Source organism: Leptonychotes weddellii, chromosome 1 (assembly GCF_054177405.1).
Source record: "Leptonychotes weddellii isolate Sample4059 chromosome 1, ASM5417740v2, whole genome shotgun sequence".
NCBI lineage: Eukaryota > Metazoa > Chordata > Mammalia > Carnivora > Phocidae > Leptonychotes > Leptonychotes weddellii.
In genome coordinates this window covers 185,942,858-185,963,326 of record NC_138369.1, presented here as the reverse complement: position 1 = coordinate 185,963,326, position 20,469 = coordinate 185,942,858, and the positions used below count along the sequence as shown (strand labels likewise).

The window sequence follows — 20,469 nt, the reverse complement described above, 5'->3', positions numbered from 1 at the left end:
TCCATATGGTCATCCAGGAAAGTTCTCTGGAAATATGATTTGCTCAGCATTTCAACTCTAAAGAAAAACCATGAAGGGGCGCCTGGGTGGCTCAGTTGGTTGGGCGACTGCCTTCGGCTCAGGTCATGGTCCTGGAGTCCCGGGATCAAGTCCCGCATCGGGCTCCCTGCTCGGCGGGTAGTCTGCTTCTCCCTCTGACCCTCCTCCCTCTCATGCTCTCTGTCTCTCATTCTCTCTCTCTCAAATAAATAAATAAAATATTAAAAAAAAAAAAAAGAAAAAGAAAAACCATGAAGAGGGACCTATGAGCATAACTAGACTGAATAGGAATAATGCAACTGGGGAAAACAGAAGGAATGACTAAATTATGGATGTGTGACAGGTTTTCTGCGAGAATAGTTAGCTTCTAAATTAATTTTTTACTGCAGGTCTTAGCCCTCAATTTCTCTTCTTAAGGAAGGTAGCAATACCTTAATAATACCAAGCTCAAAATGGTTAACTGCTTTCTAGATTTTCCTGAACTCTTTACTCCATTATTTTATCCACCCCACTCAGACTTATTAACTTGTCACTGGATTTATGAGATGCTAAACATCCGCATCCATCAACAAAGGAACAGTAAGATCAAATAATCATCAAATAATCAATAACTACTCTTTGTCAAATGTGTAACTCCACCCTTATCCATGAGAGATACGTTCCAAGACTGCTAGGGATGCCTGAAACCACAGATAGTACGGAACTCTATATATACTGTTTTGTTCCTACGCATACATACCTATGATAAAGTTTAAGTTATAAATTAGGTGCAATAAGAAATTAATAGCAGTAACTAATAATAAAATAGAACAGTTACAATATACTGTAATGAAAGTTATGTGAATGTGGTCTCTCTCTCAAAATATCTTATTGCACTGCACTTGCCCTTCTTGTGATGATGGGAGATGATAAAATGCCTACACGATGAGATGAAGTGAGGTGAGAGACGTAGGCACTGTGAGGTAATGTTAGGCTACTAATGACCTTTTGACAATATGTCAGAAGGAGGACCATCGGCTTCTAGACCACGATTGACGGCAGGTAAGTGAAACCTGGGAAAGCAAAACTAAGGATAAAGGAAGAGTACTGTATGCCTTGGAATTCATGATAAAAGATTATGGCTGGGCGGGGGGCGCCTGGATGGCTCAGTCCGTTAGGTGTCCAGCTCTTGGTTTCGGCTCAGGTCATGACCTCACGGGTCATGAGATTGAACCCAGTGTCCGGTTCCACGCTCAGCTTGAAGATTCTCTCCCTCAGCCCCTCCCCCTACCCATGCACATGTGTGTGTATGTCTCTTTCTCTCTCTCTCAAATAAATATATCTTTAAAAAAAAGATTATGGCTGGAAACTTTATAGGTCCTGTCAGCATACACCAGGTCAGTTTTAGAAATAGAAAATATCTGTATTAAGCAGCTCAAACTGACAAAACCACTAATAATCATAAATCATTAGGATTCTAAATTTAATAGTTAAAAACACTCAGTTAACTCTGTGTAATACCAAAAGCTGTAAAAATACTTTTCTTCCCCAGGTTTGTGAGCCAATGAATGATTCCTTTAATAAGCACAATTGACACAAACAACTTGCGATCTTTAACTGGCAGCATCAGTATAAAATAATACTTGTAGGCATGTTAAACTACTTACTCATACAGAGTTGAACACTTTTGTTTTGGGTTAATGTCCCACAGCTTCTTATTACGGACAACATATTCACTACTGTGCTGCTCATAGATAGCTTCAAATTCTTCTACATCTTGCCGAAGGTGGTCAGGTACCACAAATGGGCCTGCAGAATTTGAATTGCGTCTGCTGATAAAAAAACAATTTTGTGAATCATAAACTTGTGAGGTGACCCAGATAATATTTAAATTGAAATAAATGTAAAGATAGTAACATATTACTCAGCTTTACAATGCAAAAAAACACTACCAGAGAATTAAATGTAGAAAAGTTACCCTTCCACAATTATACATCTTCGCCTGACCACTGAGTAAGCACTTTTAATTAAGTACCTACCCTTGCTCCCAAGAGCAAATTTTTTGAAACTCCTGGTTTTAAAAGTATCAATGTTACATTAATTGTAACTTGTTAAAGAGAAAAATGAAGGATTTTATTATAAAAAGATTTTTTTTTTCCTAAAATATAAGATTCTAGCATTTGTAAAAAGATGTGGTAGTTTCAGTGTGAGTTCTAAAACCAGATTCCTGGGTTATATTCTTTGGCTCTGCTATTTACAAGCTTCAGGTTCTTGGGCACATCACTCAACTATACCATTCAACTATACTGTGCATGAGTAGCCTCCTTATCTGTAAAATGGACATAATAACAGTACTTACCTCTTAGAGTGGAAGACTGGATTCAATGAGTTTATAGATGTAAAGCTAATGGAATAGCACGTGGTACCATAAGTGTTATCTAAGTATAGGCTATTACTATTTTAACTTAAAATAATTCCTCCACTTAAAGAATCCATGAAAATGACTGTGGGAAAAAAGCTGTTATGAAAACTCCTTTAAGAAATGTGAAAAAAAAAATTGTAGGCTTCTAGTCCATCAAGGAATATGACATAAAAAGGTCACTGCTACTCACTACTTTTACTTCTTCTTATGTCTGTTTCCTGAAAACTCAGTTTCAACAACCAGACACAACTGAAAATTGCTCACATCTAAGGTTAAACCGCAACATCAGGGGCGCCTGGGTGGCTCAGATGGTTAAGCATCTGCCTTCGGCTCAGGTCATGATCCCAGGGTCCTGGGATCGAGCCCTGCATCAGGCTCCCTGCTCAGCAGAGTCTGCTTCTCCCTCTCCCTCTGCCTCTCCCCCTGCTTGTGCTCTCTCTCTCAAATGAATAAATAAAATCTTAAAAAAAAAAAAACACAACATCATATACAGCTTCCGAAACGTCTTCCTCAATCCTACTATAGCAAACATTCTAGTGATTATCCATAGGTCATTCTTTTCACTGAACATTTTAAGGACTATTTTCTAGGATTTTCCCAAGTATCTTGCACATAGTAAGCTCCCAAACTGATCTAATAAACGTCATTAGCCCAGTGATCTTAATGTAATTTGTATGAATTCTTAATGCAGACAAGCCATGCTATAAATTCAACCAAGATGGATCACACCAGCTTGTCATAACAGATGCACATCTTTAGACAGTGAAGTTAGGGAAATAAAACACAAGTTTAATTTACGTTAAATTAACACCACTTGCTGAGTTAATACACTTGAGTTAAAAGGAAGTAAAAAATTTTAATTGTACTTACTTATGGTCTTCACCTGAAGTGATAGTCTCATTATTTGTTACTGAAGCTGTTCCAGACCCCACTAACATAGGCTATTTAAAAGACAGAAAAATGAAAATGATTTTCCACCTTAAGATTCCATGAAAAAATTAGCATTAAAACTGATGAACGCTTATATAAATAAGCATGCAAACTGCCAATATATGACTCATCTAAATTTTTCTTGTGTATAGGAACACATAGTAATAAAAGTTCAACAGCCATAAATATGCCCAAATTAACATTTAGGTAGCTTTCAATGCTCCAAAAAAATTTTAAATGTCAAAGATAAAAAGACAAATTTTAGTGGAACTTACAAACAGCTGCTCTCATGCTCCTCCTCCTCTAATATTTGTTCCCTGTCTCAACTCCTGCCCTCCTGAGCCCCCACATATATGACAGCCAAGGAGAACCCACCGTAAGATAAACAGGACCCTATTTATCTCATTGGATTGGAGCAAATTTTAGATTAAATCTTAAAAAAAAAAGAAGTCTTTCTCTACAAAATGCTTCAAAATATCCCCCCAAATTGGTTAATTCTAATTTATATATTCAATTACTTTATACAAGAATTGATACAGAAAATGTACCTTTGAATCTTTTGGCTTCTTTTTCTTGCCTTTATTTTTTATCTTAGCAGAATTAAACTGGAAAAATGGAGGGGAAAAAACAATGAAAACTCAAATAACAGAATTACGAAGCTCAAAATAAAAATATCATACTTGTTTTAGCCACAAGTTGAATACATGTAACAAAAATAACAAAAATGCTCAACAAATGTAACATTTAGTATGTTAGCCCTAGTGTTATGATTTATAACAGAAAATAAGAGAAAGCTCAATTTTGACTATGTTATAACTAAAATTGCTCCAACATTTTAAACTCATTTGTAAGAAGGTTTATGTTATTTCAAGCAATTAATCAGTCTTTTAGAGTAATTCCAGTTATATGCTACTAGCGTTCTAATGACATTCCTTTTACTAAGCTAAACTAGACACTCTACACCTGGCCAAACTCTGGGGTCACAGTGGACTTAAAAGACATTTAACTTCCCATGGGTGTGTTATCTGTGTTTCCATATTTAGCTGGGCAGTATTTAACAGCAGATTAAGACAAATTTTCAAGTACAGATGACCTGATCCTAAAAATCAGTAAATAAGCATCTTTCTGTCTGAAAACTGCCACAACCTACTAAGAAAAACTCTGGGATTATTTTAACTTAAACTCAGTTTGGAGCCATTCAAAACAAAGTCTCTTTATTTTCCTTACAGAGCAAAACATTAAAATTTTAATCATTACAGATAACTTTTCATTTTTATGCCAGGAGATGACTCAACAACTCCTTCCCTATTTCTGAGATTAACATTTATTAGTTGCAAAACTTTATGGACACTGCCTAATTTAAGCCTCCAAGTTTGCTGTCACTCTAAGAGGAAGATTGGTATTAACTGTCTAATAAATTAGCATAAATCAGCCAGAAATCCTCCAGATTTGGTTCTAGAATGCCACTGTGATGTAAATAAACACTGGCCTGGGTACTCCTCTCTTCCTTTGGCTAACACAGATTAGCACACTACAGTTAAAGCGATCAAGTAACTTACCGGCACATCGCCACTGTCTTGTTTCCTTAATACAGTACAGCGGCTGTCTGTAGGAAAATACCAATGATTTGTGAGAAAATGAAAATTTTGCACTGCCAAACAACACATTAAGCCTTAAAGAGAACCACCCCAGATACTACTATCATCCACTATGTTCTACTCCTTATTTAACTTTGACACAAATTATTTTAAAAAACCAAGAGCAAAAAGGCCAAATAAATGGAAACCAATCACAAAGAACCACAAAATGTGAATCCAATTCAGCATGATTTGAGTGTTTTCTGGGGGTCAAACTCTATGCTAGGTGCCAGGAATACAGAAATGCAGAGAATAGTCCCTGCCACAGACAAGCTGTGTTCTAAACTTGTATTGTGCAAAATACACTAACAGGTAAATACTTGTAACCCAGTGTGCTAAGTGCCTCAACAAAGACAATGGAAACAAAACTGATGGAATAATAAAGTTTTCAAGGATAAAGGCCCAAGGAGAGGTCAGGGAGGACTTGGAGGTGGGGAGGCAATATTAAAGTGAGACTTGAAATAAACAAGCAAAGGAGTAAGACATGGTCGGAGGAAATGTCTGAGCAAAGACACAAGGCAGGAAAGCACAAGGAAGGTTTGGGCACTTTCAAGAAATGAGATGTATATACAGAGGGCAGATGGGGAGAGTGATGATAAACCCAGACAGATGATGTGAATTTAATATGTAGGCAAAATGAAGTGTTTAACAAAATCGTTACAGAATCAGATGTTCTAGAAGAGTCACTAGTGGCAATATAAGAGGAAGATCTGGATGGGAAGGTCTAGAGGCACAGAGACCAGTTTGGAGGCTACCAGGATGGTCTAATCACGGAGAGATTACTAAGGCTCTGACGTAGGGAAATGGAGATGGACAGGAAAGGACAGATCAAAGATAAAGCTTACTGGACCAGTGACAAACTAAACACAGGGTAATAGGAAAAAGGAAGAACTGAGACTAATTTCAGGGTTTCCTGCTTAGATACAAGATATACAACAATGTTACTAAGAATAATTTTAGGAAAAACAGATCTCTAGGGATATAATAAGTGGGTTCAGCCACACTGCTCTTAAGGGGCCTGTTAGCTGTCTACAAAGAAATACAGGAAAAGAGTATACAGAGTTCAGGAGAGAGGCTGGAACTCCAAATTATCATAGCATTGGTGACATTATTGAATACTTTTATTTACAAGACCAGTGGATTCTGAAAAGTTTTAAGAAATATAATCATCCCTTTAAATGAAAAGAGATAAAACTGAAAATATCTGGGATAAGAGTGAGAAGCAGAGCTATTAGAGGGGAAAATCTGTTGGGATGGCTGGTCATTTGGCTGGTGGCTTCAGACTATGACTAAAAGCAGAGGAACAGTCAGCCAGATGGACTGCATAGTTGGGGTACAAAAAAATGCACACTAAGAGGGTGTCCTTTTTAGTTATTTTGTTGTGTGATCCAAGCATCAGGTTTTATAAGCTCAGTTGCCGGATAGCATTGTATTACCAGCAGCAGCAAACTGATGGCAATAAATTCAGGCTATCAAGTAGCATGTTGCCTCCAGTCACGAAGCCGTGTCCTGGAAAAATAAAGCCATCTTATATTTGAAAGTGCTCCTTCCTAAGAACCACAACAAAAGCAGGCTTCTTAGTTCCTTTTACATATGAACTTTGTAATGTGTGATACTTTTGTACAAGGCCAGACCTTTTAATGTGCCCTTTAAAAAAAAAGCATGAAGGGCGCCTGGGTGGCTCAGTTGGTTAAGCGACTGCTTTCGGCTCAGGTCATGATCCTGGAGTCCCTGGATCGAGTCCCGCATCGGGCTCCCTGCTCGGCAGGGAGTCTGCTTCTCCCTCTGACCCTCCCCCCTCTCATGTGCTCTATCTCTCTCATTCTCTCTGTCTCAAATAAATAAATAAAATCTTAAAAAAAAAAAAAAAAAAAGCATGAAATTTAAAAGTCTAACTCCTGACAGTCCGTAAAGGAGGTGCTGAGAAATGCTGAGGGAAAAGGGGGGAGGGGTATCATAAGACACACACTAAGTACCAAAGAGAATAAGTTAAAATCAGTTTAGAATCTAAGAATATTAGAATTCTGAAGCAAAATGGGACCACAGAGACCATTGGCTCCAAATCCTATAACTTCAATGATGAAGAAACTAAGATCCAAGAGAAGCTAAGGAATTAACTGCTAGTCACCCTATTCTGCTAAACTGGGACTCCATGCTGCTACCCAAACAGGTGACCCAACTCCTCTCAACCCCATGTCTCTAAGTCTGATGTCCACCAATCCGACTACATCCATGTTCACAGCTCGGACTCTAGCCCTGCACCAAGGCTTCATCTTCCCCAGGAAGAACACAAGTGCTCGATCCTCCATTTGAACCGCCAGCACTCTTTCTGGTCCTCTCTTACTGAGCTTATGTCCATATTAGTTATTTGTATATTCATCTTATTCCCTTTTCCACAATATAAGGTCCTTGAGGGCAGGGACTAGCATAAGCATTTCTGAGTTCCTGGCTAACACCCAGCTCGGGCAGGGGCCTTAAAGCAGTAGTAAAAACTAATCAACTGAATTAGGGCAGAAGCTGGGCCACAGCCTACTTTTCCCGACTCCCCAGTCTAAGTTTTCCCACCCCAATCTAAGTTTTCCCACTACAACAGCTGTGCTATTTCTAGATTCTGCAAATATCACCTCCTCTGCAGGGCGATGTTTTCTTGAAGGTTACAATTTAAACCATTTACTGATAAATTCTGTCCATTTAATATGCAACCTTTGCCATGATACTGTCAATGTATCTAAGATGAGAACAGTATGGTGTGCAATTAGTGTAACACACCCATCTGAGCACCCCTATAACACTTAGCTCAACAGAGTAAAAACATTTTATGACATCAAAACAAAACAAAAAACCACTCTTCTTAATCACTTACTTGCCCAAATAAGCAGGTGTACCATAATAATTCTCACTATTTTGCCAAGTATTAAATAAGCTAGGTCCTTCACAGATTTGTATTCCCCCCCCAGCCCAGATATAATATAAATTGAAACTCAGCTCACACACCCATTATGTCAAAGAACTCATCTAGAGCATTATGCAGTGCGGGGAACTTGTCTCTGTGCTCTTCTAGCAGCCATATTAAACACCGCGCTTCCTTCAGTGATGTTGGCTCACAGAAGTAATCAAGTTGCTTTCCCTCTATAGAGGCTAGTTTATGACCATATTTCTCATTCCAGAGAAAAGTCATGATGCTAAAATCAAGCTCCTTAAGAGACGCTCCATAACAAGAAAAAAAAGGTCCTGTGGCATCTAAACCTATAAAAAAAACAAAACCCAAATCAGAAAAAGGGAAAATCATATACCATAAAATCACATTCAATTTTACATCTCTGAAAGCAGTTCGGTTATAGTTTGCCGACATTTTCAGTGAAAACACATATCTGATTACAAACTTGTTCGAGCTATTTTGCATTTTAGGAATACCACTTAATGATATGCTAATTACAATAGTTCTTATCTATTAGTTGAATAAGGTGGGCCAAAGGCTTCTTACATAATAGCTCATATCTTATAAGCTTCTATGGTCATTTTTATTAGACTTTGGCAATGAAAACAAGGCATTAAATTCCTGTAAAAATATAACAACTTTTACTAATTCAAAAAGATTTTCATTCTAATCAGTACAAACCAGCAAGATTTTAGTGCTTTTCTACATATATTCCATAGTAACAAGAATATGCAAATGCTTTCCAAGACCAAGAGCCTTTACAACAGGAAAGGGGTAAACAAACCCCCCAACACCTCCATTAATGACTCCTTTCCCTCCTCCAAAAATCAGGATGGTCACTATTCCCACTTTTATTCCACCTTCTAAAAAATCAGAAAAAGAAGTGGCTGCAACCTCACAGCACTGTTCTGAAGGGATGGTGAGCCCCTACCCTTACTAACACAGCTACCAAAGGCAAAGACTAGTTCTGGTCCATCTTCCCACCCACATCGAATACAGCACAATCGCCTCTTATGTCAGCCATAGTTTCTCAGTCAGCACATGAAGCAGACTGCTGAGTCAAAATTACCCTGGATGGCTGTTTCCTCCAGATGAAACAGTTACCTTGCAGAGGTCCTGCTGCATGAAAAATGTGCTCATTGAAGGGAAGGCAAGAGGTCAATTCTAGTATTAAAACTTTACTCTCCCCCACATCCCACATATAAACTGACCTCTCATGTTAAATATGCATATGATGTGACCCTACAGTATAGACTTTTTGTTGAGAAGGAAGTAAAATTCCAGGAATGGGAAATTACTGGCCTCTAATAAATAAATATGAGCTGTACATCAGGGATATAGTATAATCTTACTAATTAACATGCTTGAAGTCATTTTAGAACTTTTTAAAAATAAAAACCGCAACTTTAAATAGTATCTATATACTTATTAAAATGCCTTTAATCTTCAGAATAAATGTGAATTATATCAAAAGGACACATTAACATTTCCATCAGTGAGCTATAACACTCAAAATGCTACAGTACACTAAAAGAACAGTGGCCGGCACTCTTGCCCACATAAGCATAACCAGAAAGCTTCCTTCTCCTGAATCTATCTTCCAAAGCAGATTAAAGTTAAAAATAACATTATAATTTACTTATTTGATTGTTAATAGATGCAAATGACAACCTTATCACCGAAGAGTGATTTCCTGGGACCAGAAACCCATGCAGACCTATGCTCAAAGCAGCAACACTTAGCTATCAACTATGCTGAGCTTCCTGCCATCTTCCTTTGTTTCTACGGACAGAAATTTATCAATATATTCTCTGAAACTCTAGAATTCTAAGAGCTCCATGTCCCTAAAAATTCCAACAGGTGGGGGTGACTTGCAGAGGTGTGGCAGTCTCACCCTTTGGACTGCTCCGCTGTAGCTCCCACTGGCCTTGTATCCAACAGCTGCCAATTGAATCATCCACTATCTGAGGCCAGTTACCACCACAGTCACCGAGATAAACAGTGCCCTGGTACGTACCCAGAGAAATCTCAATCTAGTATTAGATCACAACTCTATCTGCAGCTGCTTTCTGCAGTCCCTGCATGGCCTTGGGCAAAGAGCCTCCTTGGGGGGAGGGCAGGGTCTTCTTCCACCAAATTAGGAAAATCAGGAACAGTAGCAGAGTTTTATAATCATGAGATTCAACCTCAGCGTATTTTTCTCATAATCCTTAGATACAGATTTGCCTTCAGCGATCCTAAGCAATTAGTTCCATCCACTCTTCCTCTAAATTTTCCAAGGAATCTGACTACAGAATTGCACAATCCCGGAGGGCACTCAGACAGCCACCTCCAGGGGGCGCTATTGACCCATGACCTGCCTAGGATTCACTTCGTTTACACATTTACAAATAGTTTAGCAAAATACAGGGCTGGATTTTCTGACTAAACTTTCTTGTGTTTACACCTTTTGAAAGTGTACTGTAACCTATCTATAAAATAACCTAAATTGTGAGTTGGGAGGAAATAGTACTTTTAACCATACAAATCTGTAGTCCTACATTTTAAAAAATCATAAATGATGACAGAAAAACGAAAAAGGGATCAGAGGCCGAAGTCCACCCTTCCTACTAAGCCGCAGCTCTAGAGCTCAGTGGCATACCGAAGCTGTTAAGTTTCTGGATCCAGGCGGCTAATTTTGGCTCCACTTCTTTAAGCTCGCTCAAAACATGCAGAAATATCCTGGTCTTTACTCTATTCTTTTCTTGAATCAAGTGACGAATGACATAGTCCACTGCTTCATTTAGAAAATTTCTGCTAGAAAAACAGGTTGTGTAGTCTTCTGTGCTTAAAACCTTCCAAGAAAGCAATTCTTTGAGAAGCTTGGAAGTGTTCAGAATACCAGATTTTATCTTGTCAGCATACTGCTTTATGCACTGCAGAATTCTGTCATCAAGGAACTGGCAACTCTGAACATTGTCTACAGTTTCTAAGGACAAATAAAAGTGGTTAGCTGAAGTGAGCAACGGACCAATTTGCAAAGATATAAACTGAGAAAGAAATAATAGAACATTACATAATAATATAAAATATGGTTCAGATGGATTCTTAATGTTTTAAATAAACTCAAGAAATTTTAAATTTGGAATATACTTAACAATACCTTTCAAAAGATATGAAAGTTCACATTAAATCAAATATATCAAAAATACCTTATCTCCTTCACTCTATACCACTCATGTAACATCTAAAAACTTAGTTCCTCTAAAATAAAGTTCAACAATCCTAACCCAGCCTCATCACTACCCCTAAACTTTATTTTTTTTTAAAGATTCTATTTATTTATTTAAGAGGGAGAGAATAAGAGAGACAGCATTAGAGGGGGGAGGGTCAGAGGGAGAAGCAGACTCCCTGCTGAGCAGGGAGCCCGATGCGGGACTCGATCCTGGGACTCCAGGATCATGACCTGAGCCGAAGGCAGTTGCTTAACCAACTGAGCCACCCAGGCGCCCCACTACCTATACTTTATATTCAGTAACTATGTTTAATCATTAAGAACGCAAAGGGTTTTTTTTCTGGAGTTGAAAGGATCATTTAATTATGAATTCAATTAATATTTGCTAGTTATTGTTATGTTAGTCATCTTATTGTTGGATCCTAAACCACAGGATCCCATGGAGTTAATTCCAAGCTGGAAAATCACTCAGAAGTTCATCTTCCCAACCCAGGCATCTCCCTAATGGATGGCCATTTAGCATCTTGAAGCATCCAAAGTTAAAACACAAACATTTACCGGAGACTTCTATAGTAGGAAAGATAATTTTAATTGATTTGTGAAACATTAATGGAATACTAAATAAAAAATAAAAACAACAAGAGGAAGTATTTCATTTTGGGAACAGCCATCACAGTAGAAAATGAGAAAGAATAACTTCCTTCAACTGAAAACTGAAAGTAGTCCCGGGGATGTAATGTACAGCATGGTGACTACAGTTAATACTACTATATTGTGGGGTGCCTGGGTGGTTCAGTTGGTTGGCTAAGTGTCCAACTCTTGATCACAGCTCAGGTCTTGATCTCAGGGTCATGAGTTCAAGCCCTGCACTGAGCTCCACGCTGGGTGTGGAGTCTACTTAAAAAAATAATAATAATAATAAGGGGCGCCTGGGTGGCTCAGTCACTGGGCGTCTGCCTTCAGCTCAGGTCATGATCCCAGGGTCCTGGGACTGAGCCCCGCATTGGGCTCCCTGCTCGGCGGGAAGCCTGCTTCTCCCTCTCCCACTCCCCCTGCTTGTGTTCCCTCTCTCGCTATGTCTCTCTCTGTCAAATAAATAAATAAAATCTTTAAAAAATAATAATAATAATAATAATACTGTATTGTATATTTGAAAGTAGCTAGAAGAGTGGATCTTGAAAGTTCTTGTCATGAGAAACCAAATTCTGTAACTATGTATTGGGATGGATGTTAACTGGATTTACTGTGGTGATCATTTTGCAATATAAATGAATATACAATATATACATCATGTTGTACACCTGAAACTCCTATAATGTCCTTTATTCCTCAATTAAAAAAAAAAACCCTTATTAATTAAGAAAAAAACCTGCAAGTAAATATGTTCACAGGAACAGTATAATCACATTCCCATGATGATCAGGGAATAATAACAAGAGAAACGTAAAACAGAAGGCTGGGTTAGGTAATCTCTACAGTATCTTTTATGAACTGCTTCTTTATTTGAACTCAGCATTATTTCAGATAATTAGTAGCTAATTCATGTTCAATGTTTTAGAACCTAAATCTGCACAGTGGAGTTTATAGAACACTATCAAACATACAATATGCATGTCAGCTATTATTTCCACCTTCACTTCGGTGATGAGGAAACTGACACAGATCTTGCCTCAAGTTAGCGTACCGCTATCCCTGTGTATGTACTGCTTCCAAATTCAGTGCTCTTTATGCCAAACTCTCCCCATCTCAGAGCAACACAAGAAAATGATGGTACTAAAATATGAATTGAAATTTAGATTTCAATAAGATGGATATTTATGTTTATGCTCTTAATAAAGAAGATATTACTCTCATCATGCCTTTGACTTCAGCATACCTTTCTGCTCTTCAGTTTTGGGTGGATTACTTTCCCTTAAGTCCTCTTCCATTCTTTCTTGTGCTAATTTTTTTGCTTCCTTTTTTTGGATCTTTCTCTTCAATTTTTTGTCTTCTTTCAGTCTTAGCTTCTCTAGGCTGATAAGCATTTACAATTAGTGATAATCTACCTTTGTTATAAACTCAATTAACTATCTGCCTATTACAGAAACCATTCTCCAAGTAGTAAGCTAGAAGTTTCCTTTTTAATTCAGAACTTGGCCTGCATCTTCTCTTTAGTATCAAAAACCGTTGACACATGTTCAATTAAAATTAGGGTACTTACTTCATGAAAGCAAGAACTCAATGACTGAGTAACTTTTAATTAAGGGTGGCATGCACACATTGCACAAATGTTTTCATGTATATAAGTTACTGCTTAGGGTAAATAAAAATGGTATAAATTACCCTGCAAGATAGTACATATGTACACTCATTTCAAAGAAAGATCCTACAGTAAAATACTATTTTCACATCCCAATAATGGCCCACAACACTGGAATTTGGTTGGTATGGTTTCAACAAATAATTCTATTCATCTTTTCTTTTGTTTTTTCTTGGTCACAAATGATGAAAAAAATCACTTCTTGGAATAGAGGACAAGAAGCAGGACCAAAAAGAAGAAGAAGAAAAAAAGGACTGGAATTATTTGATCTAAACAATATATACAGAAGTGAATATTTTTGACAGTATATTGAGTTTTTCAGGGTGAGAAACAGTCATTGGTTCAAAAATGTTTGCTGAAGAGAGATAAAATTAAAGTTTAAACAACGGAGAGCTAGGTATGTAAATTTAATCTAAATGCCAAAGCTATTAATCAAACATGTCATTTCACAGCATCAAATGTCATAATTTTACTTAAAAATTCAACCACCAAATAATGCTTCTTATTCAAGCTTTTAGTATTTAACCATAGGCTAGTTCTCTTTAAGTTTTAAATATCCATAAAATTCATTTAAACACCACTTATTTGGATATGTGTATACAGCCAATTTAAAAAATAGCATAATTTAGAAATCTGCGTTTAACAGAATTATATTCTAATAGACATCATTAAACTACTAATTGATTGTTAAAAATCTTACCTAGAACATTTCTGTTTCAGAATAGGTCTTGGAGGAACCTTTTCTTTTATGACCTTGTGTTCAAACTTTAAATAAAACAAAGACATCCAAAATTTGTCTCATACTCCCATGATGTAAAGCACAAAACCACAAGTAACAAGCAGTTCAGAAGCACACACAGTCAATAATCAATTTGATAGAGAATAGGGATGATGTTCTGACCCAGACAAAAGCCCAGAAAATTTTAGCAAAACAATTTACTGAAAAGAGGAACAAAAGAGTAGACACACTTTAGGAAGCTCAAAAAAAAAAAAAAAAAATTAAGAGTAAGCAGATCAAATAAACTACAAATACCATTAGAATAACCCACTCCTAACACTCCCATATAGTGAAGTGAAAGGTAATCCTTCAAAACACTCTTCCCCCTTCCTAAGAACTCCACCCTTGTTTTTTTTTTTTTTTAAAGATTTTATTTATTTATTTGAGACCGAGAGAATGAGAGAGACAGAGAGCACATGAGAGGGGGGAGGGTCAGAGAGAGAAGCAGGCTCCCTGCCGAGCAGGGAGCCCGATGCGGGACTCGATCCCGGGACTCCAGGATCATGACCTGAGCCGAAGGCAGTCGCTTAACCAACTGAGCCACCCAGGCGCCCCATCCACCCTTGTTAATACCTGTAAGTTTACTGGGGATTAAGAAAACAAGATTATCAAAAAGAATAAACACAGTAAAACTAAAATGTAAAAAGTCTCCTCTTTTAGGAAATGAAAGAATGTGAGAATCCTTCATTGCAAAGATACATTCTGACATCCTAATATTTCCTATATTTTCTTAAAGAACATTTCTCCTGGAAAACACAAGATCTAAATTGTACAACTTCCCAAATTTAAATATTTTAAAAGTTATAAACATTTTGGTTAACAATTTGGTAATATTTCCCCTCTATTAGATACTTACTTCACATTTAACTTGACCACCACTGCTGAAAATGATAATCTTAGAAATGATTCCTTCACAGTCAGGGGTAAGACAAATTCCTTGTAGAAAATCCTATTTGATTAAAAAAACAAGTGCTATATCTTAGAATAAATCTATATATGTATACCATTTTAACCATTAGGAATAGTCAAGATATGTCTAAAACCTCCTTTAGGGAGGCAATGGAAGTCCCTGCTCCTTGTCTTCTGACTTTCAGAGCCTCCCTTGTAGAAGGAATATACTTCCAGCTGTAGGGCTGACCACGTGACTTGCTTTGGTCAATGCAGAGTGAGCTGACATAATGTACATATGTCCACGCAAAAGCTTTAAGAAACACTGAATAGACTGGCCATTGCTCTTTACTCTCTGCCACAGGAAGATGTTCCAGTCACTCTTCAACCTCAATTCAGAAACAAAGAACACAGCTACACAGACAAGAGCTGCTGGCCCACAGCCGCAGAACTCTAGGACAATAAACGTAAGCAAGAGATGAACTTTTCTTATTATAAATCAAGATACTTGGGTTGTGTATTACTTCCGTATATCCTAGTGCAAGGTGACTAATTTACAGGGAGTGTTTTAACTCACGGGAATGGTTAAGAGCACTAAGGGTGCATGTGTAACTAGAGAAACTGAGTTAATGTCAGACAAAGATATAGCAAAAGTGACTCAATGGCAACAATTATTTGGTTATATCATTGTATCTTTAGTTAACTATGTGAAAATGCATAAAATGTGAGAACTTATTTCTACCAAACTTGAATAATTCCTCTTGCTAATAAATACCTAGCACAAGCACCTTACTCTTTTCTCCAACAAGAATAGGGGCTTACATGAGTTTTCTCATTTAAACTTTTATTTTTGATAAGATTCCTAATATAAAAACTGGTTAAACAATTTATTAAAGGCCTCTATGGTTATTGCCCTTATGCCAGTATAAAATAAAAAGAAAAACTGATTTTCTACTTTATCATTTAAAACTTTTTAGTTATGTTTAGAATGCACAGAGAGGAACTTATATTCACTAAAAACTTTTCCTGAAGATTCTCAGGGAAAAAAATCAACATAAATTACGCACACTACAAAATCCAGACTATGTGAACTTACCTTGTCAATTTTATCATTAAAAGTTGTTGTTTTCAACTTCTTCCAACAGTTCATGTGAAATTCTATTTTACAGTATTGGCAGCAGCTGATTCGTATAAAACCCTAGGGGTTTAAAACAGTGTTTAAATACACATTTAAATATGTCTACACATACACACTCTTCTTTCACAATCACAACACACATATTAAGATAAAGGGAGAGCTGTCTGCATTAACCAGGCAAATATAACTAAACATCACATTCTCTCCCGGGGAAGTACAATGCTTCTATACCCCTAAACGCCTAGTCTAGAGACAGAGAACTTGACTGACATACTCATTTCCATAGCGTACAGACGTATTATCCTTTACAGTATCAAATATTTTATAAACATTCATCTGATCTACTAACCAGGGAGAATAGGCAGTAACTATCTTCTTGAATAAACTAAGGCCCAGGAACTCAATTAAGTGCCAGACCTGGTTACAGACTTAGGTCTCCAGGAGATAATTCAGTGGTCACAACAGCCTTTAGATTCCTGGACTCAAATTTTACAAGAAATTAAAATTGCAACCAGTCAGAAGTAATAATCTCATTTTCTTTCCTAGGCTCCTTTGAAATAGGCAAGTTATATGAACAGTGGCTAAAAAGGGGAAATAGAATTAGCCAGCCTGCCTTCTTAGGTGACTACCCCTGCACTCAGTGTTTACTTAGTGGCTCTGGGTTCCCAAATGAGATGATGCAGACCTACAGAAGTCCAGGGGATAGGGTAGACAAGAGGACATAAAACTGCCTACAGCAGAGAACTTGAGTACCTCCAGTTACAGAATTTGTTCTGAATCCATTTTAAGGCACAATTCTACAAGTTACTGTCCTACTGTACATTCATTATGTAAAGTATGTACATTATGCCTATACCTTGAAGTCTGGATCAGTTATATATATCTGGATTTTGGAATATCCACGGCACTTCTGATAGCAACAAATGGCATCTGGCACTGGAGGGAACCTGCATTCTTCAATAAATTTCTCTAACAGCATCTAAAACAAAAATAAACAAAAATAATATCACAACACTAATTTGTCAATAAAATGCTTATGATTTCAATAACCTCTTGCCATCAAAATACTTTCAGCATAGGAATGAATGACAAAATGTTTTTTAGTGAAGAATAAACTACATATAACTTCTAAAGTTTTTCTTTTTAAAGATTTTCTTTATTTGGGCGCCTGGGTGGCTCAGTTGGTTAAGCGACTGCCTTCGGCTCAGGTCATGATCCTGGAGTCCCTGGATCGAGTCCCGCATCGGGCTCTCTGCTCTGCAGGGAGCCTGCTTCTCCCTCTGACCCTCCCCCCTCTCATGTGCTCTCTCTCTCTCATTCTCTCTGTCTCAAATAAATAAAATCTTTAAAAAAAAAAAAAAAAAAAAAGATTTTCTTTATTTGAAAGAGAGACATAGATAGAGAGCACAAGCCAGGAGGAGAGGGAGAAGCAGGCTCCCCACTGAGCAGGGAGCCAAACCTGGGGCTCGATCCCAGGACCCTGGGATCATGACCTGAGCCAAAGGCAGATGCTCAACCGACTGAGCCACCCAGGCGCCCCTTAGTTTTTCTTTTTTAGAAGGATGTTGATACACGGGGCACCTGGGTGGTTCAGCTGGTTAAGCGCCTGACTCTTGATTTGGGCTCAGGTCATGATCTCAGGGTTGTGAGATTCTCTCTCTCTCGCATTCACTCGTGTTCTCTCCCTCAAAAAAAAAGGCTGATAGACATATCCAGAGATAAAGTTGGAAAAAAAGATTGAACAGGAAGTTTCAGAATTTCAGAGTCAGAATCAAAACTTTATCCCATGTTATTATCATCAAGCCTCATTTGACAAGGTATAGCTCTTAGAAATGTCCTTTAGGCACTCAGAGGGAGTTAGATGAGGTAGAAAAACCCTTAGGAATCTACCCTTCTCCTCCTTCCCAGTGTCACTTCACCTGGGATCCTACCATCCTGATTCATCTTGTGCATTCCCTGAAGAATTATCCCTGCCACTGAAGCCCCCAAGACCCTTGTGCCATGCTTCCAGGGCCGGCTTTTTGTTCTCAAGAGCTCCTCTGTCTCCACCCCAATCTACTATAAAGAGAACATCAGTGATTTTTTTTTTTTAAACAGTTTTGTTGAGATATAATTCACGTATCACACAATCTACACATTTAAAATGTATATAGTTCAGTGGCTTTCAGTATATTCACAGCGTCGTACAACCACTGCCTCAGTCTAAATTTAAACAGTTTTATCACCCAACAAAAAACTCCATCCCCATTAGCAGTCCCTCCGCATTTTCTCCCAATCCCCAACCCCCTGAAACCACTAATCTACTTTGTCTCTAAATACAGATTTGCCTATTCTGGAATTTTTGGATAAATACAATCACACATGTGGCCTTTTGTGTCTGGCTTCTTTTACTTAGCATGTTTTCAAGGTTCACCCATGCTGTAGCACTTATCAGTACATTATTCTTCATGGGCAAATAATATTCAATTGTATGGATACGCCACTGTATGGTTTTATGAATGGCTTGTGAATGGTTTTATTTAACAACTCATCAGTTGATGGACACATGAGCTGTTCCCACTTTTTACTATTATGAATAGTGTTGCTATAAACATTCACGTACACATCTTTGTGAGAACATATGTTTTCCTTTCTCTGTATAAGTTTAGGAATGAAACTGCTGGGTCATATGGTAACTCTATCTTTACTCTATTGGGGAGCTGCCAGACCATTTTACATGTCTACCAGCAACATACAGGGGTTCTGATACAGAGACATATCCAGAGATATGTATCAACACTTTCGATTGTCTGCCTTCTTGAGTACAGCCATCCTAGTGTGTGAAGTTGTATCTCATTATGGTTTGAATTTGCATTTCTCTGATAGCTGATGCTGTTGAACATCTTTCACAGGTTTATTGGATATTTGCAGAAATTCTTGGCAGATAGGTTTATTCAGATCCTTTGGTTACTTTTTCATTTATTTTTTATTTTTTTAATTCCAGTATAATGGCTACTTTTAATCAAATTCTTTTTATTATTGAGTTTTAAGCTTTTAAAAGCTTTAGCCAAAAGCAAGTTCTGTATACACGCCAGGGTTCCCCACAAGTAAAGGCCTACTCTAGTCAATCCACACATAATTTAGTCTTTCCAGAACTAGCAAAGCATCCTAGGTCTCTGGATACGAGACCAAATTTATATTTTCCAAGTCCTTAAGTGCCATCTTAATAATTATAGTCACTATGATGAAACAACAATGCTATACCTTTCTCTAAGTACAAGCAGTAAATCATACTACTTAATAATGAATGCTCTGAAATCAGAATGCCTAGATGCAAGTCCCACCTCCACTACTTCCTAGCTGTTTAACCTTGAGATCATTACTTAATGTCCCTAACTTAATCTTCCTCTTCAGTAAAATGAGAATAATCATAGTACTCATCTTGTAGAGTTGCTGTAAAGATTAAAGGTATGATAGGGCGCCTGGGTGGCTCAGTTGGTTAAGCGACTGCCTTCGGCTCAGGTCATGATCCTGGAGTCCCGGGATCGAGTCCCGCATCGGGCTCCCTGCTCAGCAGGGAGTCTGCTTCTCCCTCTGACCCTCCCCCCTCTCGTGCTCTCTCTCCCATTCTCTCTCTCAAATGAATAAATAAAATCTTTAAAAAAAAAAAAAAAAGATTAAAGGTATGATAAATGGAAGCTGTGTGACTGGCACACAGGAAATATTTAACAAATGTTAGTGATTCTCACTAGTCTTTAAAGGGAAACACATGTGGGGATGCTGAGGACAGAGTGCCCCTACCTCTTTGTCTTCTGATACCCGAGTCAGTCAGTGCAGATGGGCTTTTCTAATTAGTAAGAAGGTCTCTGAAGAAATAAATGGTTACCTTTATTTTCCCCGGCTGAGTCTCTTCAATAATCACATTACTTGTGGGCCAAGTTAACACTCCAGGAAGACGACAAATCAAGGTTCTTGCTTTCTCAAAATGATTGAGAGCTTCTAGAAATCTAAAGTCATAATTATGAAGAAAGAAGGTATTAAAGCTGTGATAGGAATTTTCATTCCCGGGGCGCCTGGGTGGCTCAGTTGGTTAAGCGACTGCCTTCGGCTCAGGTCATGATCCTGGAGTCCCGGGATCGAGTCCCGCATCGGGCTCCCTGCTCAGCGGGGAGTCTGCTTTTCCCTCTGACCCTCCCCCTCTCATGTACTCGCTCTCTCTCATTCTCTC

At 37.9% G+C, this 20,469-nt stretch overlaps 1 protein-coding gene across 1 annotated transcript in view; it reads right to left on the bottom strand.

Moving 5' to 3' along the window:
- Positions 1-20,469, bottom strand: part of TTC3 (tetratricopeptide repeat domain 3) — a 79,782-nt gene that overhangs the window by 38,394 nt on the left and 20,919 nt on the right. Inside the window, exons 10-21 of the mRNA XM_081799854.1 lie at positions 20,128-20,248; positions 17,119-17,241; positions 16,221-16,322; positions 15,093-15,185; positions 14,159-14,223; positions 13,036-13,172; positions 10,587-10,913; positions 8,002-8,253; positions 4,930-4,976; positions 3,919-3,975; positions 3,311-3,381; positions 1,686-1,850 (exon numbers count right to left, since the gene is read on the bottom strand). Of these exons, the coding sequence (XP_081655980.1) occupies positions 1,686-1,850; positions 3,311-3,381; positions 3,919-3,975; positions 4,930-4,976; positions 8,002-8,253; positions 10,587-10,913; positions 13,036-13,172; positions 14,159-14,223; positions 15,093-15,185; positions 16,221-16,322; positions 17,119-17,241; positions 20,128-20,248 (1,560 nt within the window). The remainder of the gene's footprint in view (positions 1-1,685; positions 1,851-3,310; positions 3,382-3,918; positions 3,976-4,929; positions 4,977-8,001; positions 8,254-10,586; positions 10,914-13,035; positions 13,173-14,158; positions 14,224-15,092; positions 15,186-16,220; positions 16,323-17,118; positions 17,242-20,127; positions 20,249-20,469) is intronic.